Source organism: Triturus cristatus, chromosome 1_2 (assembly GCF_964204655.1).
Source record: "Triturus cristatus chromosome 1_2, aTriCri1.1, whole genome shotgun sequence".
NCBI lineage: Eukaryota > Metazoa > Chordata > Amphibia > Caudata > Salamandridae > Triturus > Triturus cristatus.
This window is the reverse complement of record NC_140580.1, coordinates 881,291,592-881,317,159: the sequence shown is the minus strand read 5'-3', so window position 1 is coordinate 881,317,159 and position 25,568 is coordinate 881,291,592. Positions and strand designations below refer to the sequence as shown.

The 25,568-nt window shown below is 43.2% G+C and overlaps 1 protein-coding gene across 2 annotated transcripts in view; it reads right to left on the bottom strand.

The window, feature by feature from the left end:
- The window catches only part of CFAP74 (cilia and flagella associated protein 74), a 927,349-nt gene that overhangs the window by 685,432 nt on the left and 216,349 nt on the right, over positions 1 to 25,568 (bottom strand). For both annotated transcript variants that reach the window (XM_085609345.1, XM_085609347.1), the window contains exons 10-11: positions 14,673 to 14,775; positions 11,955 to 12,112 (exon numbers count right to left, since the gene is read on the bottom strand). In XM_085609345.1, coding sequence (XP_085465471.1) covers positions 11,955 to 12,112; positions 14,673 to 14,775 — 261 coding nt within the window. The remainder of the gene's footprint in view (positions 1 to 11,954; positions 12,113 to 14,672; positions 14,776 to 25,568) is intronic.

The window sequence follows — 25,568 nt, the reverse complement described above, 5'->3', positions numbered from 1 at the left end:
AACTTTTAAGGGGAAATCGAACATAATCAGATGTCAGTCATCCCAAAGTTTACATATATTTTTTGTGCTATACCACTTGAATACAAAAAAGAATGGCTGAAAAGGCTACAAGGTGAACTAAATAGTTTCATTTGGGCCGCAAACAGGAGGAGAATTGCCTGGAGAAAACTGAGAAGGAAAAGACCAAGGAGGAATAGCAAGCCCCGACCTGTTGGAGTACTGTAAGGCATTTCAATTTAAATACTCAAGAATACTATTGGACAGATATGAGGCCTACCCTGCCTACATGCAAGCGCTAGCCAAGAAGGAGGACAATCACTTTCTGTATAAATTTTGGCACCCCAAGTTCTTCCAAAAAATAAAACTGAAGACTCTCCAGTCAGCCTCAAAACTATGGTACCAGATATGGGGCACACTGAAAATCCCCTATTACAGTGACTTTATTCCAATATGGGATTCGCCCGGCAACCCGGAATGTTTCAAGGACAGATAGCTATCCCCTTAAAGGACGGAGGTATAAACAAATAGGGAGAACTGATTGAGCAAAATTCAATCATCAGCTGGGAAGCACTCGTTACCAAAAACCAAAGGCCCCATCGCAAACTTTAAATATTACCAGCTACATAATTGGGTCAAGAGTCTCGGGGAAGAGGAAAGGGGAACCAGAGAAATCAAAAAACTATTTCAGAGAAATAAGATACCCAAGAAAGAAGTCTCCTGCTGATATTGGGCTCTAATTCAGGCTGGGGTAAAAGAATTTTCAATCAGAAACGAGATATGGGGGGAAAGAGCTGTCGACACTGGATGTACCACACATTTGGCAAGTATCTATGGCTACATGTTGGCGCATAGTTAAATCCGCCCCTTGGAGAAAAAAATCACCTGTTTACTACCCACAGAGCGTCCTGGTAACCAAAGAAGTTATCCAAGATCAATAAGCAAAAGGTGAGATGCTGCCCAAAGTGTGGGGAAGAAAGATGATCTCCATATGTTTCGGCAGTTCCCCCATCTCGAGCAGTTCAGGAACAATGTGGGTAAGCTTCTCTCGTATCTCCTGGGTCAACCAGTTGAGGTAAGCACAGAACTTGTTATTTTTGGGATAGGCCATAACATCACAGGTTATCCAAAACTTGAAAAAGAGCAAGTAAATCTTCTCTTTTTATTAATAGTGTTGGCCAGAAGAGAAATTTGTATAAAGTGGGTGAAACCAGCACCTCCAACACATAGAGAATGGCTATCCTCAATACTGAGAGTGTACAATATATATAAACACGGGGGAAAGCAAGAGATATAAATTCTGGAATATTTGGGAAAATTTCAGTAACCTTACCTGAAGACCCTCATATAACATAAGTCCAATGATTAAGCAATGCCTTCAAGCAAAGGGCTTGAATGAGTAGTCATAATGGCTAGCTCTCCCCGGTAGGCGTCAGAATATGGCGGGGAAACAAGGGAGCCCTTACAGGGGAAAAGTCGGGAACTCCTCTTCTCAACCAAGATCCAAACCATAAAGGAGTATCGCAGACTAGATTGGATAGGACATGGGCCTCCGATACTGCCCTTTCCATAGCACTGCACAATGAGGACATAAAAAAATAATTTAAAAAATAGATTCGCACCTTTGAGTAACCTTGAGTCATATGATTGACTTGCCATCCCTGAATCACCCCTCCAACCTATCCGGCCCACAACTCATCCCTTGGGTACCTCAGGTAATTTGGATGATCTGAGGTTAGTATCCTGGAATATTGCGGATCTGTCTGCCAAGTTTAGTGACAGTAATTAGGTGCATCTGCTTGCAAAAAACATGGGAAGTAAACAACTTCTGTTTCTTAAAAGTATATAAAACAAATTTCTCTCCAGCAGTAATGTCAGTGGCGTGGAAGGCTAACGGGGGACTGATCATTTTTGTTTCAGTAGAGTTTTGTGAACATGTTAAACATCTTAAGTGTGATTCAAATTTGTTCTAGGCATTGAAGTTGTCCGTCCCTGGCTCCACACAGCTAGTATTAATTAATTTCTAGAATGCGAAAGAAGGACCAGCTGTGGTATCCAACCTCTCTAGCTTATGCTCCGCTATAGAAACTTTGGCAGGGCATGGTTCTGGTTGGAAAAAGCTTATACTAGTGGTTGACTTTAATTTCCATTTGTATGTCTGCCCCTTGGATATGGATAACACCAAGCCCAGATGTATGTTGGTAGAAGGGCTCCATACGGCTCACACAAAGGAGAGTACAGAGCTAAATCTCATCTTCACTTTGGAGAAGTTAGTAAACCCGGCTAAGCCACACATTTTCCTACATTTAAGTAAGGGGGTGTACGTTCATTATAGACTTTATTTTTGTCTCAGCCACCTTTGGTTTTGCTCATTATTGGAGTAAGGGGTGGCATTAGGCCATTGGCTGAGATACAAGGTGGGCCAACTCTTTCTGTCCAAAGTAGGAGACTTAGATGTTCTAAGGTAAAGGCGCAGAAATTTAAAATGTTGCTCTTTACTGAGTGCTGACAGGATATATCCACTTGCTTGGATCTGAAGTCTTCGGGGCGGAGACTATCTTGTCCGCATTTGCATGCATTGCTCAGAAGGTGTCAGCAATACTAAAGGCCCCTGTGACAAAATGGTTTAATCAAGACGGCTCTGAGACTCTTCGTCTCTTGAAGGTTGCCTTAAAGCAGATCCCAAGAGGTAGGGAGCATGTTGCCTCCTGTCGGAAGGAATACAAGAAGGCCTTAGCAAACCGCATATTTATTTCACGCAAGAGCGCGTGGTAGGATTCAGTTCAGGCTACCGAAACTAGAGACAGTTCCCTGATTTGAAGGCTGATAAATAAGCCTCGCTTTGCCGAAGCAACTGGACCGTCTTTATGTCATCACATTTCAGAGCAGCAATGGGTGAATCATTTCATAGGGGTTTACAACGCTGGACTAAGTGAAGGTGTTTTAGTGTTGGGTAGGGCCATTGTGTTTTTTTCTTTAGATGAAGTTTCTCAGGGTATTCAGGCGCTATCTTATAATAAGGCCCAGGACCCGATGGTACATACCCTGATTTGTTCCTGGACAACATTGAGGTCTGAGGGCCAGCCTTAACAATGGTACTCAATGCTTCAGTGAGGGAGGGTGCTCCGCATTCTCCCGATATTCAAGTAGGGGGACAAGGACAACCCCCAGTGTTATCGGCCGATAGTACTGATTGACACAGAGGTGGAGGTCCTTGGGAGGGTACCTCTAAACAGGCTGATGCTGTGGACAGAAGTGAATGGTATATTCTCTGAGGTCCAGTATTGCTTTGGCCAAGCAAGTGGACAATGGGTCAATGTTTAAATCTGTATTTAATCATAAACAAGTATACCGTTGCCCGGCCAGGGTCACTTCATCTGGCATTTTTGGATCTCACGTCCGCATTTGACAGGGTCAATTGCAGGAAGCTGTGGGACCTGCTTCTTGCAGTGGGGGTGGACTCGGATATATTGCTCCTTTTATCGAACTTGCATGCCAACACCTGAGCTTTGGTAAGGTATTCACAGAAGCCAGATCACACGCAGAATTTTAGCACCTGTAGGAGAGTCCATCAGGGATGCATACTCACCCCCTTCCTGTTTACCCTTTATATCAACTGCCTTGAACAGGCTCTTCTTTCAGTGCAGGCCGATTGCTCAAGGGTGGGAGCTAAGTCGCTCCCAGGTTTTATTGTACACCGATGATGCATTCCTCATGGTTCGTTCTGCGGTGGGATTACCGGAATGACTTGACAAGTTTGTTTCTTTTATGGCAGTTTGGACCTTGCGGTAAACTTTATGAAATCATATGTTATGGTAGTTTGTCCTCGGTCCACCAGATCTAAAACGTTTAAGGTGGGAAATCACACATTGGCCAAAGTTTCAGCTTTTTCTTACCTCTGGTGCTATTTGATGTGAATGATTGGAAGCCCCGGATTGAGGGTAGGAGATGCGAGCTTGTTAAGGTCACGAGGGCAGTTGATGGTTTTACCCAGAGGTTGGACTCTTGGTCTCCGAGCACCTTAGTCAAGCTTTATCAGGCCAAGGGCGTCTCCAAGGTTCTATATGGCTGTGCGGTATGAGGATATAGTATGGGTGATAAGATCCAGTTTTCAGAAAATATGTTCCTAAGACGCATTCTGCAGGCACAGAAAAGTACCCTGTCCTCTGTTCAAAATTAGGTTGGTGTAAAACATATAGGACATGTTGTTGCTCTCACGTCTTTGCTTTGTTGGATTAAGATCTGGACTGGGGACTGGGCGCTAATCTTATTGTTGTTCTTGGGAATTTTTTTTAAGTAATGCATTATCAACTCTCTTTTTTCTTCTTTTATCGGTATTATCACAATGTCTGTTTATTTTTATAGTTTTATGAAATGCATGTATTGAGATTCAATGCTCTTTTTATGGTTATATTTATAACTGAATAAATATTTATATGATGATGATAAGGACGATGATGATGATGATGATGAAAACCATTCAGAGTTGCAAGTTGCCTAAAAGCAGGACTGGCTCATCTTTTTCTGACCCATTTTAAAAGAAAATAATGCAAATAATAGGTAGCAAGTAAGCAGATAATTCGCATTAGTGACAAAGAATAACACTTCGGACTCGATTACGATTTCTAAAGGGCCTGAGTCAGTCCGACATCGTTTGAGAACTGGGACCGAACGACCTCCTGTCATCGGTCCCAACCCTGCAATTAGGATGCAACAGAACACTGTTCAGTCACATTGCTATTCTTTACAATGGGAGCATGCATTCCGACCAAAATGCATGCTCTCATTGTAAAGAGCTGAGGAGTATTCATTCATTCATTCATCCCTGCACCCTGTGACAGACACCTGAAGGTGCCTGCCAACGGGTGCAGGGATCAACAGGGGGGCACCATAGGTGCCACTTAGGCTGCCATCCAGAGGCCTTACATCCATGGGGGCCCTGTGAGGGGCCCCCAAAGTCGGATTCCCACAGCCTTTCTTTGTCAGAAAGGCCGGCACAGAAAGGTTGTTGGAATCTGCCATCTTAATCCCTCAGGCGGAAAGAGCCACCCGAGGGATTACTGGAGGCTTTCCGAATGGCAGACGGTCCCTTTGAGCCTGTCAGAGGCCATTCAGAAATCCGGTTTGGATTCCTATCCAACCGACTGACCCCATCCAAATGGGGCGGTCGGAAAGGAATCCAAACAGTCGATTACAATGCTGTATTGTAATTGGGCCCTTTAATGAAGCCAGCAGCTCTAATGCACACTCATGGCAGGTGAAATACACTAGTCATTTCAAGAGAGTAGAAGGATCCAGCTACAGAATCAGGGCCCGATTTATATCTTGGCAGAGAGTGAACTCCGTTGCAAGGGCGGCGGAGTTCTCTCCCCGCCAAGACTATGGTATGCCCCCCCAATCTAAATTCAGGCAAACCAATTGTTGACAATGGCAGATACTACTCTGTCTCCGCCATGGGTAAACTCCAATGACTGAGGAGTTTGCATTGGCAGAAACTTCTGTGCCAGTGTTTCCCGTCAATGCTTAAAATGTCTGTTGGGCCAGCAGACATTTCATAATTTGTCAGGGCAATGGAGTAATTTACATCATCGCCCTGGCGGAGGACAGGGCATCTGCCAAATTATAAATCTAGACCTCAGTTACTAAACTATTAAGATCACCAGGGAGTGATACAAGGTCTTGTAATAGTGAGGCTACTCGGTGCTTAGGCCAGGCAATACAGATTCTATGTAGGAGAACTAGGTCAAAAAGTTTAAATGTTTCATTCAACATCAAGACCATCATTACTAATCACAAAATTAATGCACAATCATCCCACAAGAAAACTGGTGTGCAAATTCATTATGACATTTGAGAGTAACAGAAATTAACCAAAGATGAGCAAAAAGAGGTTTGCCAAACTTGGGTGTCAGAATAAAGAAAATAGTATCTGGTAAACATATGCATGGATCTCCAGGTAGCAGCTGTGTGGTTTTCAGTAATGGGGACATTTCTTAACAAAAAGTTGTTTTGACTTCTTTATGTTTTTACTCTTACATGAGTTATTTTGATTTCAAGATCATGTAGGAATGTCTCTGCAAAAGGAAAAGAAAAGTGGGAGGGTTATAGATTAAGCACTGAAAAACAATTTGTGAACCATCTTATGGAGACAAAATAGATGTATCCTTAAAACCACTTTAATTTGATGTAACACAATGGATGGTCCCTGGGAGCATAATGTTACAATCTTAGCCTCCCAATGGGCATGTGTGATAGATAGCCATTACAAAATTGCCTTTTTAGAACAATGCTATAGATTGTTTAAAGGAAGCATCCTTCTGTTTTTACAGGAACACATTAGATATAACATTGGAGAAGAAGTCTCCTAACTGGAGCAAAACCTTCTATGAAATCCCTAATTAATGGAACACTGAAAATGAGCTCTGAGGGGAATGTCTCTTTAAGCTACATAAGCCAGAAAGTATACCTTAACCGAGAAGAAATGCAAGCCCATCTTGCAGGCACTGCAGCACTGCCTCTTTCTGGCAAGTTGTAGGGTTTATTGTTTACCCCAGGACCTAAATGTAAAATCCCTTCGGCTCAAAGACATACTATGACCTGGAGGATGGGAGTTTCACAATGCAGTCTTGTGGCAGATTCATATGCCCATAATGGAGGAGTTCAGCTACAGAGCCACCAACTTAGAGGAAGGAAAGAAAGTACATAAAAACCGCCATGATCAAGAAATCATTGCCCGTAAGACCTGCTGGGCCAGGCATTAGATGGCCAGAATTGTTTGAAACCCAAGCATGGAGATTACAGTGTTTTGTCTTACTGCTCAGACCATAATCTACCAGCCATGACCATCTGAATGACTGCAATACCTAGTGCAGAATGCAAATTTAAGTTCTTCTTAGCATATAGAGTCTATAGGAATGCTCAAGCTTCCACAAATAAAACCGAAACCTGCCTGAGGGAGTTTGACCATAGCAGCATTCAAGGATGTTGCTCACAAAGAGATGGGAAGGGTAAAATGTCCAGGAAGCCAAACCCAAGCAGTGGAGGTGGATGGCACCCCACTTATTAAAGTAACCAACAGCCTGGAGGGCCCATAAAGGCAGAAGTGGTGCTGAGAAACGTTGCAGTCAGAATGTATAGCTGTATAGCTGTATAGGTGGAGAAGTGTGGCTCAATGATTAGAGCGGCAGACCCTGATGCAGAGGTCTAGCCCGGGACCAGGGTTCAATTCCCCGCGTCGGCGTTCTTGGGCTCAAAAATTCCACGGACCTGATAATTCTCGCCTCGGTGCCTATTCCAATCATGGAGTCCCACTCTGCAACTCTGGGCAATAGCTTGCTTAATCCCCACAACGCTAAGGATGCCTGGCCTCCACCTTGGGGGTGCCCAGGAGTGGACGTCTCACAGGGAAAGCCAGGATGGGTTCCACAGCGGTATTCGTACAAGCGCCTTGAGACCCTTGCGGGTGAGTAGTGCGCTATACAAGTATCAAATTTACATTTACATTACATTTACATATAGCTGGCACTTCACCCTGCCCTAAGGGAGAACACTGCATCTGTATTCAGAGAAACAACTGGGAAACTTCAGTGATTCAGTAGGGATACAGGGGAAAGCCACCTGTTCACTGTGGAAGAAACACAGAAAGAATGAAAGCACTACCCACATACAATAAACATAGCGATTTGGTTGGTGCATTAATTTCTAAAGGAAAAAGTCAACATAAATACAGGCTCCATTGTAAGAATGAGCAGGCTGGTGCACAGTGGCCCTGTAATCAAACAACAGACTTGTGCCACAGACCAGAGCTACTATGCTACCTTCCAGCTGCTCTACCACGTTAACTAGATATTATTCGGTCCGACTCCACAACCTGGATTCTCTGAGGTTCTCAAGAGGTGCCTGCCCACATCTTACTTCTGTTAGTCATACTAAATTGGTGAACACTCTTTGCGACAATGTGGCTTAATCTAACCTTAAAATCACTGTGTGGACAATTCAGAATGAATACAACATTTGTAGCCAGCAAAAAGTGAGATACACGTTCAGTAAGTTTGCATAAAAGACAAGTAGGACTTCCGTAGTCATTAATTATTATACTTAAATCAATGGCTCTATCTGCCAAAATAAAAAACAGTGAAAGGTAAAAACAAAGCGGCATCATTTAAAACGAAATATAAGACAGGTCAGTTGGCAGCAGATATAATGAGAGAAAGCCATCTCAAACAAAATACTTCTATCAATGCAGAAAATTGTAGTAGGCTTTTTCCTAACCAAAAAGGGAACTTAAAAGTCCACCAGGTATCCAAAAAGCTAGGTGAACTACACAAACCGCATGAACAGGAAGGGGAGGTTTTGATGGCCATTTATAGAACACACAGCAGAAAATGTGGGGCTGAAAAACGTGGTTTCTTATACCAAGACTAATGCGCCTCATTGTATCACTCTGACAAGAATGACCAGGCGCCCCCCACGAATAGCGGTGGGGCGCCCTTAGTCGCTCCAAGTGCAGGAGCCTAACAAGCAGGAGTCCCTCAACGGTTTTCAGGATGAGAAGAGGGTCGCTGGCTGGTGACGTCATCAGGGGCGCCCGGAGTCTTATAAGGCATCACAAGAGGGGAGACCTGCCTCTTTTTCTCTCCACCACGCACCAGCCTGAAGTCTACATCAAATACCCACCAACCCACCCCTGGATGGAGGAGGAATTGGCAGAATTTATTGCAGCAGAAAAAGAGGGTCTACCCTAAATTTGGACTGATATACTGAATTTACCTCTTCGAGGAGTGGTTTTGTGCGGGCACCGGGCTGGCAGGAGGGGGGACTGAACTGCTGGTGGTCCTGGACCTTTCTGCCCTACCCCGGGATGCCCAGAGTGGAACTTTTAGGGGTTTGGCCTGGTGACAGGTACCCCAGCAGGGACGAACCGCTATGCGGTGCTCTGGTATGTGGAACTACGGGTATTGCACATCCCTCTGTGTGATGGAGGGGAATTTGCTGCAAAGTTATGCCCCGCTTGCCCTGGGATGAGGGTTTGGGTGATGGGTATGGGAAAGGGGCCTGCGGGCACTTTTGCATTTCGAAGTTTTGCCAATTATTTTATTGCTTGCGCAATCCTTGAGATGTTTTGCTGGTCTTATGTACTGTATTCTCAGAACAATAATGACTTGAACTGATTTTACAAGTGTATTCTGGAGTGTTGCGCTGTATTGGGTGGAGACAACTGTTTTTAATTCCTGTACGATCGTTGAGCTGTTTTGCTAAAGCTTATTTCCCGTATCCTCGTAACAATGTATGGCCGATCTTACTGTATTTTCATAACAATTATATAATTCCTCAATGAAGCAATGTGACTATGAGAATAAAAGGCTACGCCCTTGATTAAACCACATTTATTGCAATTGGCTATCTCATTGGGAGCTGTTTCAGTGGGGGGGGGGGGCACCTGTGAGCGGACCATGAATGATTGAGTCATTTGTGATGGAATTAGAACATGTGACCTGGAAGTTTCATATCACACCAACAGCAGTCACTAAATCTGTGCACAGGGTGCTCAGCGAGGATGACAGGATGCCTGACTAGAGTGAGGAGTCAAATGAGTTCCATTAAAGGGGCTAATCAGAGTAGACACTGGCATTCCAGAAGGTTGCTTAGTTTGATGAGGTCAGCTTGGATCTGGAGACCTGCTGTGACGACATTCACCGAATGGCCGCTTTAAAGGGACCCACCACTTCCTCTGCCCCGTGACAGTGAGCGGATTTCCGGCCGAACATCATATTGCAGTCAGCTTGGGAAGGATCCTCTGTGTATGGATGCAACCAGGGCATAAACAGAAGCATATTATTCAGCTACAGGAACAAGAGCAAGCTGTCTCACAGAGAATGCGTCCTGCAGCCGGAAACCATTAAAATATGCAAACCCTGTGGAGATCTCTCATCGTTTTGGTCCCAACAGCTGCCTCGCTGCATTACTGGGGGCCTCTTGCTAAAGATACACATTTCCTGCACGGAGTGTCAAGAAATTGCACGCGTCTGTCCTAATTTCCTGCTCCAAATCTCTTGTAAATGAAGAAACTATTTGGGCTGTTGTCAGTATGTGCCCGACCCTACCAGCATTCGTGGAGCCAGCAGTGTGAGCTACTCCCACAAAGCCTGCCAGGGCAACCGAGGAACGCTATCCCTGAAACAATTTCCACTGAAGATGCGCATGACTACAACATACACCCACTACCCCACGCAGTTAGGGCCGGCACGGGCATACTATGGGGCTAGAGGGGTTTCTCCACATCCGTGACCACATATGGGTTCTGGTGTCATTCTTAAGCACCCGAGACTCTCGCCTCTCGAGCGAACCTCATCCGAGACTTCAGCACCCACAGGAGCAGAGATATGGGTGATTGTAAGTGCTGCTCTCGTTATAGCAGGTACCGGCAAGGAGTCAATGACCAGACATTCTGTGGCACCGCAACCGATGGCACTGGAAGCTTCGTATTTAGAGGTCACCAGTGGTCGAAACTGTGAAATCTAAGCTCCCACCTGTCTCCCTGTTCTTGAAATGTCCTTTTTCGCTTACTGCTTATTTCTCTGGTCGCTCCAATTTACTGTACAAGTGACGTATGCAGATAAGGCGTACGGTCCAGTTTAGTTACACAGACTTCTGCTTAATTAATGCCCACTTTGTATTTCATTAACAATTTTACTCGAAATGCCATCATTTTTACGGAACAAAATAGCATCTCAAATTATCAGAGTACAAGCTAAGAAGAACGTAGCGTTTATTTGTAACGCCTGGGTGCATCTTGGCGCTGTATAACAGATGTTTATTGTTACCACTCAACGGTACTTATTTTCTCGACCTCGGAAGAATGAGAGGCTCAGTGGACCCACATGAATTTAAACATGTTACTATAATTGCAACCACAGGCTGCAAGTTGTGTGACTGTATACCGAAGACAAAAATATTGTGTCAAAAAGATTGAATACCAAAATATCGAGAAGACAAGTGAATACAGGTAAGGCCAGGTGTGCCATTCTTAACTCCATATATATGTACCCTAAATATATATATATGGGTGTGAGTGTGTGTGTGTGTGCGTGCGTGTGTGTGTGTGTATATTACCATAAGGTACATATATGTGGAGTATATAAACTTACTTTCACAATATTTTGGTCATTGGAATTTTTACAGACAATATTTTGACTCCACAATACTCTGTAGTGTAGTCGATATTCTGTTGGAATACTGTCCGCTTATCCATAGAACCTGGAACATTCAGAGGGGAATGTTTAATGGACACATATTACAAAGTTAGGGTGCTACTATTTGAAACTTTGGCCTCTCCAGTGAAACGGTGAGGGGAAGTGTATAATCTTTTCCCAGTCGAAAAGGAAGTTTGAGGGTCTTGGCACTTGATGCTGCTAAGACTTCCAGACTCCTCTCACAAAGATAAATAAACAGTCACCTAGTGGTCTTGATTTCAGTCACTGCCGACTTTGGACAGACTGCAAGGATTCCTGCCTGTGACTGTGGTTGTCCATCACAAGCACCTTCCATAGAGCCTTGTGTTGTACTGGGAAGTTCTGCACAGCATATTAAAACACAGAAAATCTGTAATTGATGAAAAACTATTTAGTTGTAGCAATAAATGTTCAGATATGCTGTATACAGTACTTTCAAACCTTCTGTTGGGAATTCAACAGACCATTGACCCAAAGGAAGATTCAATTTTAAAGAAGTAACATATCTGTTCCATTAGTCGTTCAGAGATGATGGCTTCTATAAATTCATGTGCAGAACCTCCCCGTACATGACATGAATCTAAGAACATCCAGCCCTGGAGAGCTGCTGCTGAAGGGATGAGAAGGCTCAGGCCTGATGCCAGGACCCATGCCACTCCACACCGAGGTGCTTCCTAGGCTTGGCATCAGTGGTACCAGGGACAGTTGCCCAGAGCTCGTACTTACTGTTTCTTTTTTTCAAACTCCGCCTGGCGTTTCTGGTGAATCAAGAACTTGGTCACATCTCCGCCTTCTGCCAGCACAGCCTCTTTTGCCTGCTCCTCTTGAGTTTTGGCTGCTTTTGCTTTGGCATTGTTCCGTGCCTGTATCACACGTATGTTATCCTGCACATGAAAAGCCGCAAAGTTAAATCCATGCAAATATACATGGTAACAGAAGTTAGGGAAAGACTTACATTCTGGGAAATGTGTTCTCTATAGGCCATGCCATTTGAAAGATGATAAGGCTGGTTTAAAGTCAGTCATGCATAACACACGACTGGCTCTGCCAGCCACATTACAGGAATTCTTCCATTTTCCAAATATTTCAGTCTGATTGTACAGGCAAAAAAAGACTAGAAGACCAGTTATGGTATAGCAGAAGGCTCATTTCTATGCCCTCACCTTCCTTTCTTCATGTTGCCTTCTTTCGTTTACAAAGTATCCTATACATTTAGCAAGAAAAGCACCTCCCTGCTGTACAGCAGACTTCAAATATTTGCCAAACCAAAGACATTATTTAAGAGATATTGTGTGTGTTGTGGTGGTACCCTCACCATGGCATGTCTGATTGTGTCCTACCTACAACATTTATTCCTATATGTAATTGCTCCTTTTTTTGTGAGCATCTGGAGAAGAGAGTCACTTGGTGGAAAAAGTCCCATGCACCTATTCTGGCTTCTGAAGCGGGGAAAAGACTAGGGATGCAGCGAAAGAGGAGTGGGAGCTGTTATGTTTATACATCCCTTGCTTTGTGGTGTACTGATGAGGTCACCAATATCCTTTGCCATAAGAAGCTGCACAAGACGGCAGGTGGGCTACTTTATAACTTAGCAACAGTTCAGTGACAAACTTGTTAAAAAAAAAAAAGCTCTGGGTGCCACCGTCTCTGAGCAAGAGCTTCCAGAAAATGTGATTTTTGACTGTCCCTGCTTCCAATGACCTCCCCAAGCTGGAGACAATTCCAATTTAAAATACGTACTGCTATGAGATGATCATTGCCTTTATCCCTAAAGCAGGGCTGTGTCTACTAATAAGTGCCCCACAGGCACACACCACCTATCATAGTTCTAAAGTAGGGAGCTGGCTGGGAGGGCTAACGCTGCCTCTCAAGGGGCATTCTTAGGTAGGAGTTTTATGCAGGAAGAGTCATGCTTTAAAGATATAATTAACCCCTGCGATGGCTGGGATGTCACTTGGGTTCGAGTACCACAACCATTGGCAACCACAAGACTGCTACCCTTGGCAAGAGTGCATTTATTTATTTATTCATTCATTTCATTTATGTATTTTGCAAACATGCAATATGCAAAAAATGGAAAACAATAAAATAAAGAAGCGGGCCAGCAGCCATGGCATTGAAGTGCATTCTTTTGCAGACAGCTGTGCCCATGTGAAGAGGCAAAATATCGCCTTTCACAGTGTACGACATCCAGTGGACAAAGTGGGCTGATCCATTGCCACATGCTGGATGCAGTGGTGTAAAAAAGCAAAATGAGAAGGACACTTGAGTAGATCAATGGATGAAAACGGTTGGCCAAAAGTGCTCACTGATATTCTTTTTATAATTCATTTTTGGAAAATATGATGCTGATGATACAGCTAACGTGTCTAAGCCAGACTTAAATGGCCCCCCGCCCATGGTTGTGGAGTCCCTCACCAATAGCAAAGTGAGGATGTGCTGGGGTGCAACGCACCCTCTAAAGACCACAGCTGAGCATGAATTAGGTGGCAAAATATGGGATCTTTCCAGACTTCTAGTATGAGAGGCCTGGATAGAGGTAGACTAGGCCATGGTGAAATGGGGAGATGCGCCATTGGACTGGAACGGCTGAATCAGAGACACTGACGGTCAGGTAAGGCCTGATTGGCTCATCTACATCCCTCTTGGCCTTTCTGAGGCCAACCCATTTCTCAGAGTCTCACAAATTCCCACTAAGGAAGAGCTTCCAAGGCTCTAACTAAACCGGGTCTTGCAGGTGCTCAACACCAGCAGTTCTAGGAAGCAGGTGCTGAGACACGCTCTTATCGGCTATCAAATTTCGCCCTCACCCTCAGGATGAAAAAATACTTCTTAACTCTGCAGTAGTACGTACCACTCTTCACTGCCTTTGATGTAACTTCAAAGAGACTCATTATAGTTCGTCACAGTCTCATCATTTCAGAACTAAAGCATTTTCAATATGCTATACAGCGAAGCCATATTTGTTGCCTATATATCTTACGCAACTAACACCATTGACAAAGCCAATAGTCCTGGCTTGTTGTAGGTGCAATGTTACTTGTATTATATATCTGGATGCAATGACAGAAGCAGCAAAATACCATTCGGGCGGCACACTATGCTAAGCACTATGCTAAGCACGGGTTTTCAGCTTAAGTGGTTTTAAGCCACGCTCTTAATTAATCGACCACACCCCTTTGAGAGACCCCCCTCTAGTTTTTTTTCTCCCTCTTAGAACCCTGATTACTCCTTTGTACAGGGAGGTCGAGAATGAGAAGACTCACATGGTGATGGCAAGGATTCTGGGCATGGTTTACTTCTGATTTTGGTAGGTATAGGCGCCACACACTCCTGGGAATCTATAAGGCCTTTTTATTAAACACAACACATGCAATTTCGACATAAAAGTGTTAGATGTTTATTTAGCACAGCTGCGCGGAGAGAAATAATCTGGCGTATTACCCTGTTTGATGAGATGCTGTTCTTTAGAGTGAGCACGGCCTGCATCCGCTTCTCCATATCCTCGCGCGACTTGAGTTCTTCGTTTGCGTCCTTCTGCCGCACTCTGTCAGAAGAACAGAAATGCGTCATGAACATCGTCCTCTGGCGAGTGTGCCACAAAACACGTACAACCAGCAAGAGATTAAAAAATGTGTGAGGAGTGGCCACAGTGGCACCTAGGAAGCTCCTGGAGGCCTGGGACGCATCGTGAGATTTGGGACAAGATCTCAGACTCTGAGGAAACCACCACTAGATGCAACCCAAGGTGTATGGTTAACGGCAGGGCACAAGTCAGGGGTTCACACAGGTACACAGCATCCACCCACTATTTTCACCAGGTGTACGCCGTACCCCGTGCAAAGAAGTTGGGACCCACAGAAATATGCTGAACTAGTCCTGGTGTAAATTTCGGACACCGGGACACGTTCAAGAGCGCCTGTATGTTCTCCACTTTACATTCCCAGCAGCAACGTGCAGACAGCGAGGGAGATTTTCTTTCACCTCCAGCTGGGCCAAATTGAGGGGCCATCAGTCCTCCTTTTATTTGAATATCCTAACTGGGGCGGCCTGGAACCTCACACTTAAATGTAATTGCCACGGAGAGGAAACACAGGCACACAGCTTGTCAACTCTTCACAGGTACTTAAGAGAGACATGCTTTTGCCTTTGTTCAGTCCCTGTATATAAGAAATGCATGCACTGAAAGAATGTCAGATGTGTTGGTCTGTCCCAGAATCCACATAAATAATTTCAAAAGCACAATTTTATTTATATTATAGCACTACACAAACCATGGCAGGGTGTCAGAGCTCTTACGTAACATACACATTATACATTGACAATAAATCATGTAACATGTAAATCAATGTACAAGATGAGTTACATGAGACAGGGTTACAAGATGTAGGAGTCACATGTCCTTCATAGCTCACTGTGCTATATTACAAGGATTACAATTTATGAACTGCAGGTAACAAAATGATCTCTGTGTTAAAAGCTGTAACCCACTTAAAATCTGTCACCTGCATGTTACGTTATGTGCTTTGCAGGAGACACCTTAACCTTATGCTACTTTGACTCAAATCTGGAAATTCACAAAACACAGATATTTCCAACAAATGTATTAAACTCCAGTGTAATCTCACCATTATTACTATTCCCTGAAATGTACTGGGCACCTTTACAGCAGATGTCTTAACCCAATCAAATATTGTAAAATGTTGACTTTGCAAGCAATTAAGCAAAACAGATCTACTGCCATGCTTCTCCCTGTTGCCAATTTCTTTGTGGCAGGGTTTAAAAAAATAAATGTATTAGTTGAGGCCCACACTTTTTTGACACAACCCGACGCCAAATTCAATTGTTAAATTTTATAATGCACTTAAATGTTCTCACAATATACCTGATAAACATATGTGTGAGGTCTTAATCTCTGATGTCACTTCTTGTGATGTCACTTCCAGTGAGGTCACTTTCTGTGATGTCACATGCAATGTCACACGTCCTGACATCATGCGCTGTGACGGCAAGCATCAGGATTTCACTTATATTCTGCCTAACCTGATTTGTCCCCCTGATGGAGTAAGGATTCAAGGAAAAAAAACTTGCTCGGATCAATCTCTCATTAACAGGTACTAATAACTAAAAATAGTAAATAAGAGAAAATTAACATGCACATGACATTCACATATGGGGAAAGAGCTTTATGCACGCTTGAATAACAATGAATAATTTGCTATGCAACTAAAATCCCGCTTGAAACCAAAAAACGCTTTGCGCATGTGCAAACCAGAACCACGTAAATAACCATGTGACTAACCGTCTGAGAGAGAAAACTCTCACGCATGAAAAGAGAGCTGTTGCTGCTAATGCTTTTGCTTAACAAAGAAGAAAGTAACATGGGATAGAGTAGAAGTGGGTGGTGAACAGTGAAAATTATGTATTTGAGAGATTAACATCTGTTTATGATTCTTTTATTAATAGTGTACATTTGGGCTGGTATACCTTGGCAATGAAAGAAAATGGCGCTAAAAGAAAATCTGTATTGTGCATGTCCGGAAAGCCACGTAATGTGACCTATTGCCTGGAAAGTAGAATAACTAAAAGGACAGCAGCTGTGTGAACATGGGAACGTGTGATATTTGTCAATAGAGCTTGAATAAAATGATATTTAATTTGCAACAAAATACGTATGGGCAAGGAAGACATCGATGAGCTAAAGGGAAAGGGTTTACAAAACAGAGGGGTCTTAATAAATTGGCCGTGTCAGCATAGTATGATGTGAACACCCTTAGTCTCGACCAATCATATTCCATATTTTACCAATATTCGCAACTTGAAGGGTGGGACATGCAGAAATGAAGACTATAATTGAAGTGTCTGAAAGATTAAATGTTAGTGCTGCTGGAGATTACTAGAGATGATGGGAGAGACGTGAGGGAGAGAAACAAGAGAACAGACTGAGAAGATTCACCCTTGAAAGACAGCCTGATTAGATTGGAGATTCCGGAAGAATATCGAGGAGGGAGAGAGTGTAAGAGAGGGATGCGTTCCGGTGCGTCGGGGTTCTAGAGAAGTTTTAGAAAGTATTATCCTATCCTGCTCCTGTCCTATAGTCTGTGTCACCTGATTCTTAAGTCAGGAGACCTCCACCAGTCCTTTGGACAGAGGGCTGGTTTTTCCCATTTCACCATTTGGTAATTATTATTCTGTCTTAAAATTTGCATAGCTGTTGCAAATGTATGATTTCTTATGTCTTTTGTCTCTTTATCTATCGCTCTCAATGCATTGAATTGTTGAATGAGTTTGCAAATTGAATATATTTGATAAATGTATTTTCTCTCCCATGAAAATTGATGGAGTTTGCACTGTGAATTTGTACAGATGAGCGTTCACTTCTGATTGAGACTTAAGATAAAATCCATTAAATCGTACCCAAGAGTCTGTGGTTATTTCATCAAGATTTGTAAGTTAGTTAGTTAATTTGTTAATATAACCATCATCTTCTCGACTAATGGTCCATTGACCAAAGGAAGAGTGTTGATCTGTGAAGGTTAGTTAGGCATTGACTAATCCAGATCAAGGTGAAAATAAAATTTGACCCCCAGCGAAACAGTCAGGAAAACTTGAATGTGTATGTGGGCCCATTTTGAGAAATTTGTTGATTGTGAAATGTTCATCCTGGCCTTTCGCTGGATCAGTTTTTCTGGTAGCAGAGGATGGTTATTATCGATTAGTTTGGTGATTATTGATCATTGATTAATAATTATTGTTTTGACTAATTGACTATATGTTTAACACGAAGAGTTAGTGTCGCGTTTTCTGTTGTCTGGAAGCACAGGTAAAGAGATACCTGGGAATACTTGGAACGGAATTTAGAGGAGTGTGGTAAAGAAATCACACTGCAGAAGGTTACTCGTCTGTTGTCATAATACTGAGAAGCTACGCAGGGCTGGCAGTATTATATTAGGGATTATATCGTATAAGAGTAGAGTGTGAATGACAACAGAATGACTGTGAAACTTTGGCCTTACCCAAAGGAGGAGTATCCCTAGAGGAGTAGCAGGCCCTCCCCGAGCTTAAGTGAAGGGTAAACAGTGGTTTTTACTCGTAGTAACTGGAAGAAATATTTCTCTTTGATGCGAGTGAAGAAACTATCTTTGGTTTAGCGGAGCAGACAGAGTAGCACTGTTTTTATGTTGTTACTAACAAGAATTTTTATAAAGAAAAACTAGACAAGACATTGTTGTATTACCTTCTGAAGGGAGGGTCAGTAGCAGGAGCCATACTGGCGTCACAGAGAGCCGCGCTGGTATTGGTTGAAGCAGTGGGCGTGAGAAAACTGCAGATTGTAAAGGGAGGTTCAGTAGAAGGAGTAATACTAATGGCACAAAAGCCGCGCTGGCATTAGTCAGACAAGTGGGTTTGCTGTAAGCTCTGATTGGTCAGTAGACAGGTAGCATGCTGGTATTGGGTAAAGAAGGGAATACGTAGTGAGCCCTGATTGGATTATTGGTGTGAGTCGCGCAGGCATTGGACAAGTGTTGGCTAACAGGCTTCATGAGAACACGGAGGAGTTTTTGCATTTTATCAAGTGAATTAGATAAAAGAACGAGAAAATGAAGTTGATTAATTTGATCAAGAATTTCTTTAGGAAGGACAAGCGCATAGTAACTAGGGTGGGAATTCTTATGCTACCTCCTAATACGCCTACTTCCTTTATGATGATGGAAAGTGGATATCATACGAGTGTATGGTTGGAGTATTGGGTGGAGTATACAAAAGATGATGGTATTTTAGCTTTTCCCTGAACATGGTACATTCAATGTAAGAATTCTTCAGAATTTGAGAAATAGGATGAATTTGTTAGAACCAAATCATAGGTTAACACAATATGAGGATTTGGAAGAATGGGAAGCTGAGGCATTTGAGCGTGAGAAATAGAGAGAAGGCAGGAGAATCAATAGTGGATTTTTACCCAGATACCCATTCGACACTCGAGGAGATAAAATGAAAAGGTGGAGAAGGGCTGTAGTAACAGAGGGTTTGTATCCAGTATTGATGGCCGAGTATCAAGAAGGGAGCAAATGTAAAGAAAAAACGAAACACCTAGGTGTGCCAGGAATAGGGTGTGATAAATCTGATGATGCCTTATCAGAAAAGTGCTAGAGATACAACTCCAAGTGCCCCCATGATGGGAACTCCATTGGTTCCACAAGTTCTATATGATCCAACAGTCAATCGAGCATCACAAGAAAAAGAAAGGGATGCATTGAACAAAACCAAAGAACAGATAATTCAGAAAATAAATCAGTTAGGTTTAAATGCGGAAGCACTGACAGTACCAGTAACTATTTGTCCTGTTATTCCATTGTATGGTGATAAACGAGGTACACCAAAATCGCAAAATGTGGTGGTCACACAGAATAGTGCTAGAAAGAAGATAGTCATGCTAGAAGATCAAACTAGTGAGAGTGATTCGAATGTTTCATTATTGGATCTCCGAAATATTGAGACTGTGACTAAAACCCCAAAGAGAATTTTGCCCATAGATGCAAGGAGGAAAGTATCAACTGTCACTCCAGTGGCAGGAAGTTCTGCTGGATTTTCTCCTGAAGATCTGGAGGAATGAGCAAAAGGATTAGGAAAACAGAAACACCACCAAAAACTATAGATGTAAGCAAGTTAACGGTGGATTTAGAAGAAATTATCATTAGTACAATAAGTCTTGACAGGCTAGGTTCATATGGAGATGAAGAGTTGTTGTTTCTGTGCAAATGTATAACTTGGAGGACAAAGGATTTTCATGAAAAAATAGCGGAAGCAGCTTTAGAATTTGGAATGGATATAGAAAAGTCAAAAGTACTACAAAAACCCTATAGATAAGAATTTACTGAGAAGGACTTAGAAAGCTTGAATGCGTCAGGAAGGAGATTACAAATAAGGAAATGGATACACCTTTTGAAGAAATGAGGAGATGTAGATCGATGGAGAAGTAGATGGACAAAGAAAAGAGATGAAGCAGCTACAAAAGAGGTATCTACATTTCCGTTGAAAAAAGTAGAAAAGGTTGAAAGGATGTGTCCGATGAGAGAAGTTCCAGGTGGTGGTTATGTTCATGTTCCATGGCGTAGACAGGATATTTTGTCCTTTACAAATGACTTCCCTAGATTGAGAGAAAAACCAATTGAATGGTACAAGCAGGTAGAGAAGTTTGTCAAGGTTTCAAAGGTTTTGTTGAAGGATTTGGATGGTCTGTTTGACATAGTAGTACCAACAGATTTATGGACAGAATGTAAAATTACACTTGATTGGCCAACTGAAGAGTATCCTAGAGACGCAAAGACAGGCGCGCCTTCAGAGGATGTAATGAAGAAATATAATCAAGTAATTACTTTACTGAAAGGGAAAAATCCCCCTAAAGAAACAGATTGGGTTAAAATAGACAAAACAACTCAAGAACCTAAGGAGTCGGTGCATGCGTACTATGGAAGGCTGCTACAGGTGTTTAAGCGAATGTATGACGTTACAACGCATACATTTACAATGCATGCCTTTACAACGCAGATTTTACATCGCAACATCCTTTACAACGCATTATTTTACATCGCATGCCTTTACATCGCATTTTCAGAAACTACCTTTACAATGCATTCCATTACATCGCATACCATTACATCGCATTTAAGGTAAGTGTTGGATAGTATAGGGGTAATAATTACTATTCTAACTCCAGTGAGTGCAACAGTAGGGTAAGTGTTGGATAGTGCAGGGGTAAAAATTACTATTCTAACTCCAGTGAGTGCAACAGTAGGGTAAGTGTTTGATAGTGTAAGGGTACTATGTGTTGTAATGGTATGCATTGTAATGACTTGCGATGTAATGCCTGCTTTTTAGTGACATGCATTGTAATGACATGCGTTGTAGTGACATGCGATGTAATCAGTGCTTAATTTGTGCCGGTGCTTTCTGGTGCTCAGCACCGGCACTTATTTCACCAGGCCGGGTCTATACGATTGTTCTCCTCCGGCAGATCGATGGCCCGGTAATTATTTAAATAAATTCCTGCTCTCCCTCTGTGGATGCTGCCTGGTATGTCCTCATAGGAAGTCCACCCTGGCCCAGGCATACTAAAAGAGCGTGTCATCACGTTAGTGATGTCACTGCAGCAGATCGCACCTGCCTTTCACAGAACATTGTTTCATTTCCGTTGAAGAATGGCTGAGGGCAAGCTTTTGGCTGAGCTGGGGCACTGCAGGCTGGAAGTGTGCAGGACTGCCAATGAACATTGTACAATATATAACGTCCAGCAGAAGTGAATATATACGAGCGCCGGCACCCGCAATCAATACAGGTATATTTTTATACATTGGATTTACTTGCTTCATAAAAGCAACGAGAGCCGCAAAAAGGAGTTATATGTACATGCTGGCTGGCGGGGAGCGTCGCGATGTCGTGAAAAGAAAGGACAATCCGAAATAAAGATCCTTTGTGCTCCAGAGAATCACTCTGCACCCACACTCACCAGATGCGTTCCTGGAGTAGAAGATGGAAGCGTTCCCCTGGAAACGATCTTGGGAGAAGTTCTCAGGGAACCCCATGATTTTGTGGTTCAGGAGACATGGGTGAGCGCCTGGGGTGTGGGGTAAAGTTGGTAGGGTAGCCTGGCTCTTTGCAACCCCTGCTTTTGTAATGCTATTTCAGAAGCAGGTAATTAACCCCGAAGTAAGGGGTCTGCCGACCTGTCGGCGTGCAGCTACATGCCCAGCCCCGGCGCAGACAGCAGCCTAGATGAGTGGCGTGAATGAGGCCACACACTCTAAACTCAAAGACTAACATCCGCGGCGGCAGAGAGCACCATGCATTCATTGGGGGGCAAGAGGCTGAGAGACACACACACACATAGCGCAGCAGCTCAGTGAGCCAGAAAGCTGTGATATTTCAAGTACTTTGCAGCAAGCGCTATAATATAAGGCATATTTTATTTTTAACATGCTCCAGAGGCGCACTGAGACTGTTGACATTAAACGTAATTAAATTGCGAAATAGAGAATCCTTTGTGCTCCCGAGAAACGCTCAGCACTCCGAGGTCACTTCAACTCTTTCAAGTTCAAAGTTCACGTTAGCTCATTTATTGCACGCACAAAGTTCACTTTGACTCATAATCTCTCAAAGTACTCTGGAAGTTCCCAGTTGGCTCGTCGTGTGCTTAAAGTTCCTTTCAGATCTTTAGGCAGTGCATGCCTCAGCCCATCATTTGTCCAAAGTTTGCGTATGCACATCACTTGCTCCGCTCGCTTTTTCTCGTTGTTCGGACAAGCTTGGCTTTAGTGCCTCATTGTGCAAAGTTTGGTTTGGCTCATCACTCGCTGTTAACTGGGTGCTTCGCCTACCGCCCGCGGTTGTGCTGCATTTTCTGCCACTGCATGGTCGAGCTCACGAGCCCGTCAACTTTACCAGCCCCTGGTTGGCAGAAGTCGATAGTGTTTCGCACACGGGGTTTGGGACCTCCGAATCTGCAGCCTTTGTGAGCTTGGCATCGATGTTGGCTCTCCCAGAGTTGTCCTTCCAGGGACTGGGTTGCTCTGGCCAAGAAGCAATGCACAGATCATGCCTTAAATCGGTGGCAGGGTCTGCCAGAAGGGGGGAGCACCATGTTCACTCTGAAATAACTAGGCCTTAGAACTAACAATGGCTCGTGCTCTCACAGTGCATGCGCAAATGGCACGCCGTGATGCCAACAAGCTTGACATTCAGGGATATGGTGCCCTAAGTTGCTATTGTGTGTCTTGGAAAGCACAGCTATGCATTCATGAGGCAGGCCAGGAACGATACAGCCCTGTCACCCCTCAACTTTACATAATTAATTACTCTATTTAATAAAGCAGAAGTGTACTCTTTTCTTGCTGTTCCTCAGTATCTGCTTTTCTTCCTACCCTTCACACCTTACTCCTTTCCTTCTCTCCATTCTTCTTTCACTTTCTGCCCTACAACCACGGTTTCTCTAAATCACCACCTCCCCTCATTAACTGCTTATCATTTTTCACCTTCTCATCTTTCCCCTGCACTCTCTTTTCACACACCCCACGTCTGTCTGCTCTTCTTCCCTTTCTCCTCTTTCCTTTCTCCATTCTCTTCATGTTCCACTCCAGTCTTGCACTCCCTATCTCTGCTTTCCTCACTTCTCTTGACATTCTTTGTCTACAGTATCCATCTTTGCCTTCAGACCTCTCCTCCTTCCTCACTCTCCCTTATATGTTTTTCCTTCTTGCGCATTTCTTTATATCCACTCCAGGAATCAGTGTTTGTTCTCAGGGTCATAAATTTTAATCTTGGTATGCAACTCAGTCTTTCATCTTTATGAGGTCGATAAAATGTGTGCCTATGAGCTGGATAACAATATTTTAAATTCGGTGTCAAGGCCCCCTTTGGTGAATATGTGCTTTGCAAACATACATGGTATGTTAAGCACACACATTTATTTTAATCTTTTGTTTTTCAATTTCTGTTCAATATTACACTGTCATTATTCTCTCTGTCCCTCCTTGACCCAGTACCTTTCATACTCGTATCCATTCCCCTGACCTCCTTTCTTTCCTTCGTCCCATCTTTTTCTTTTCCCTTTTTCTCTTCCTCAGCACCTCCAGCCATGCCTCCTTACCCCTCTTGCTTTCTTACACCCTCATTCCATTCTTGCTTCCTTACTTACACCCTCATTCATTCCCCATCCTTCCTCCCTTGATGCATTTATTCCTTCTTCCTCCATTCTTTACTTACTTTCTTTTTTCCCTTCTCCTTCCTTCACCTCTTCTTTAATTATCTCCCTTCTTATCATCAATCCTTCCTTATGCTTATCTTGCTCCTTTCCTTTCTTCTGTCTATTCATCCATCACACATTATTCACTTCCTTTCTCCATCTATTCCATTACTTCCTTTCACAATCTTTTCTTGTTTCCTCCTCCTTTCATCCGTTACTCATATATGTCCTCACTCCAGTACTCCCCTTCCTGCCTGCATTTGTTGCTGCCTTCTTTAATGTATTCCTTCCTTCACCCTTTCCTATCTTTTAAACAGCACAGTACAAGCATATTCTCTTTAGTTAGCAAAGCTGCCTCAAGTCCTCCAATGACCCTTCCTAAAGCTGCATTTTGAGAATTACACACATTCTCTAATTTCAGCTCACTTTTAAGTTGTTGTCATAGGCTTCCCATATGTTATAGTGTGTTATGATATATTGATTTGTACATCACACTAATCACCTGAGAGGGTATCCAGGAACTTGGGCAGGTGTATAGGTCTGAGGTCCCTGAGGTGCTTATGCGAAGAGCCAGGTCTTCAGCTTCTTGCGGAACTCAAGATGTGAGGAGGTGGCTATGATGTGTTGAGGCCTGTGGATGTGGGTGTAACCAATAAAGGAAGTGGGTGGAGCCTCTGGGGGAAGTGGGCAGAGCCGGGAAAGTGGGTGTGGTCTCCCCCAAATATTTGAGCACCTGCACTTAATGTTTTACAAATTAAGCGCTGGATGTAATGTCTGCGTTGTAATGACATGCGATATAAAGGATGTTGCGATGTAATGACTGCTATGTAAAGGTAGTACGATGTAATGACTGCCTTGTAAAGGTTGTTTCCCGATTAAGCAGTATAATGGATTCGAAAACATTAGTGATAAAGATATGGGACATTTTGTATATAGGTTTGTCTATGGGATAAGATCAGAAATTAGCCAGATGATTCAGCAGCATATGCTCTGCTGGCAAAGTAAGCCGATCGATGATATTCTGAAGTATGCAAAATACTGCAGTGACGACATTGATGCAAAGCATAAAAAGTGAAAAGAGAAAATGATGTGGGCACAAGTGAAGATAGCAGAACGCCAAGAAGCAATTTCTGGTTCTCAAAATAATAATCAGATGAATGGACAAAATCAGAATAGTCAAGTGTCGAATGAAGGCAAGGGAAAGGGGTGAATGAGTAGAGAAGAAGCAAAAAAGAAATATCCTTGTCATGGGTGTGGAAAGCTTGGACATTCGAAGAACAAGTGTAGAAATATTCAACAGAATAATGGGGTAAGTCAAATTTTAAATCCGCAGATGCAGCATGAGGTGGTTGTGAATCAACAGCAACAGATAGTTACTCCTCAGTTACAGGTCCCACATGCCCCTTTACCAAACAGTGTGAACGCTCAGGTGCCGAGGTACAGTGTGAACACCGGATTCCATGGAGAAAGTGGTAAAAATACACAGACCGTTCAACAATATTGGATGCAAAGTGATGCGAATGAATTGGGAATGTCACAATGACGGTGCCTGAGGGGGGAGTAGGAGTGTGTGCTTGGCGCATCCATGGCGGTACATCAGT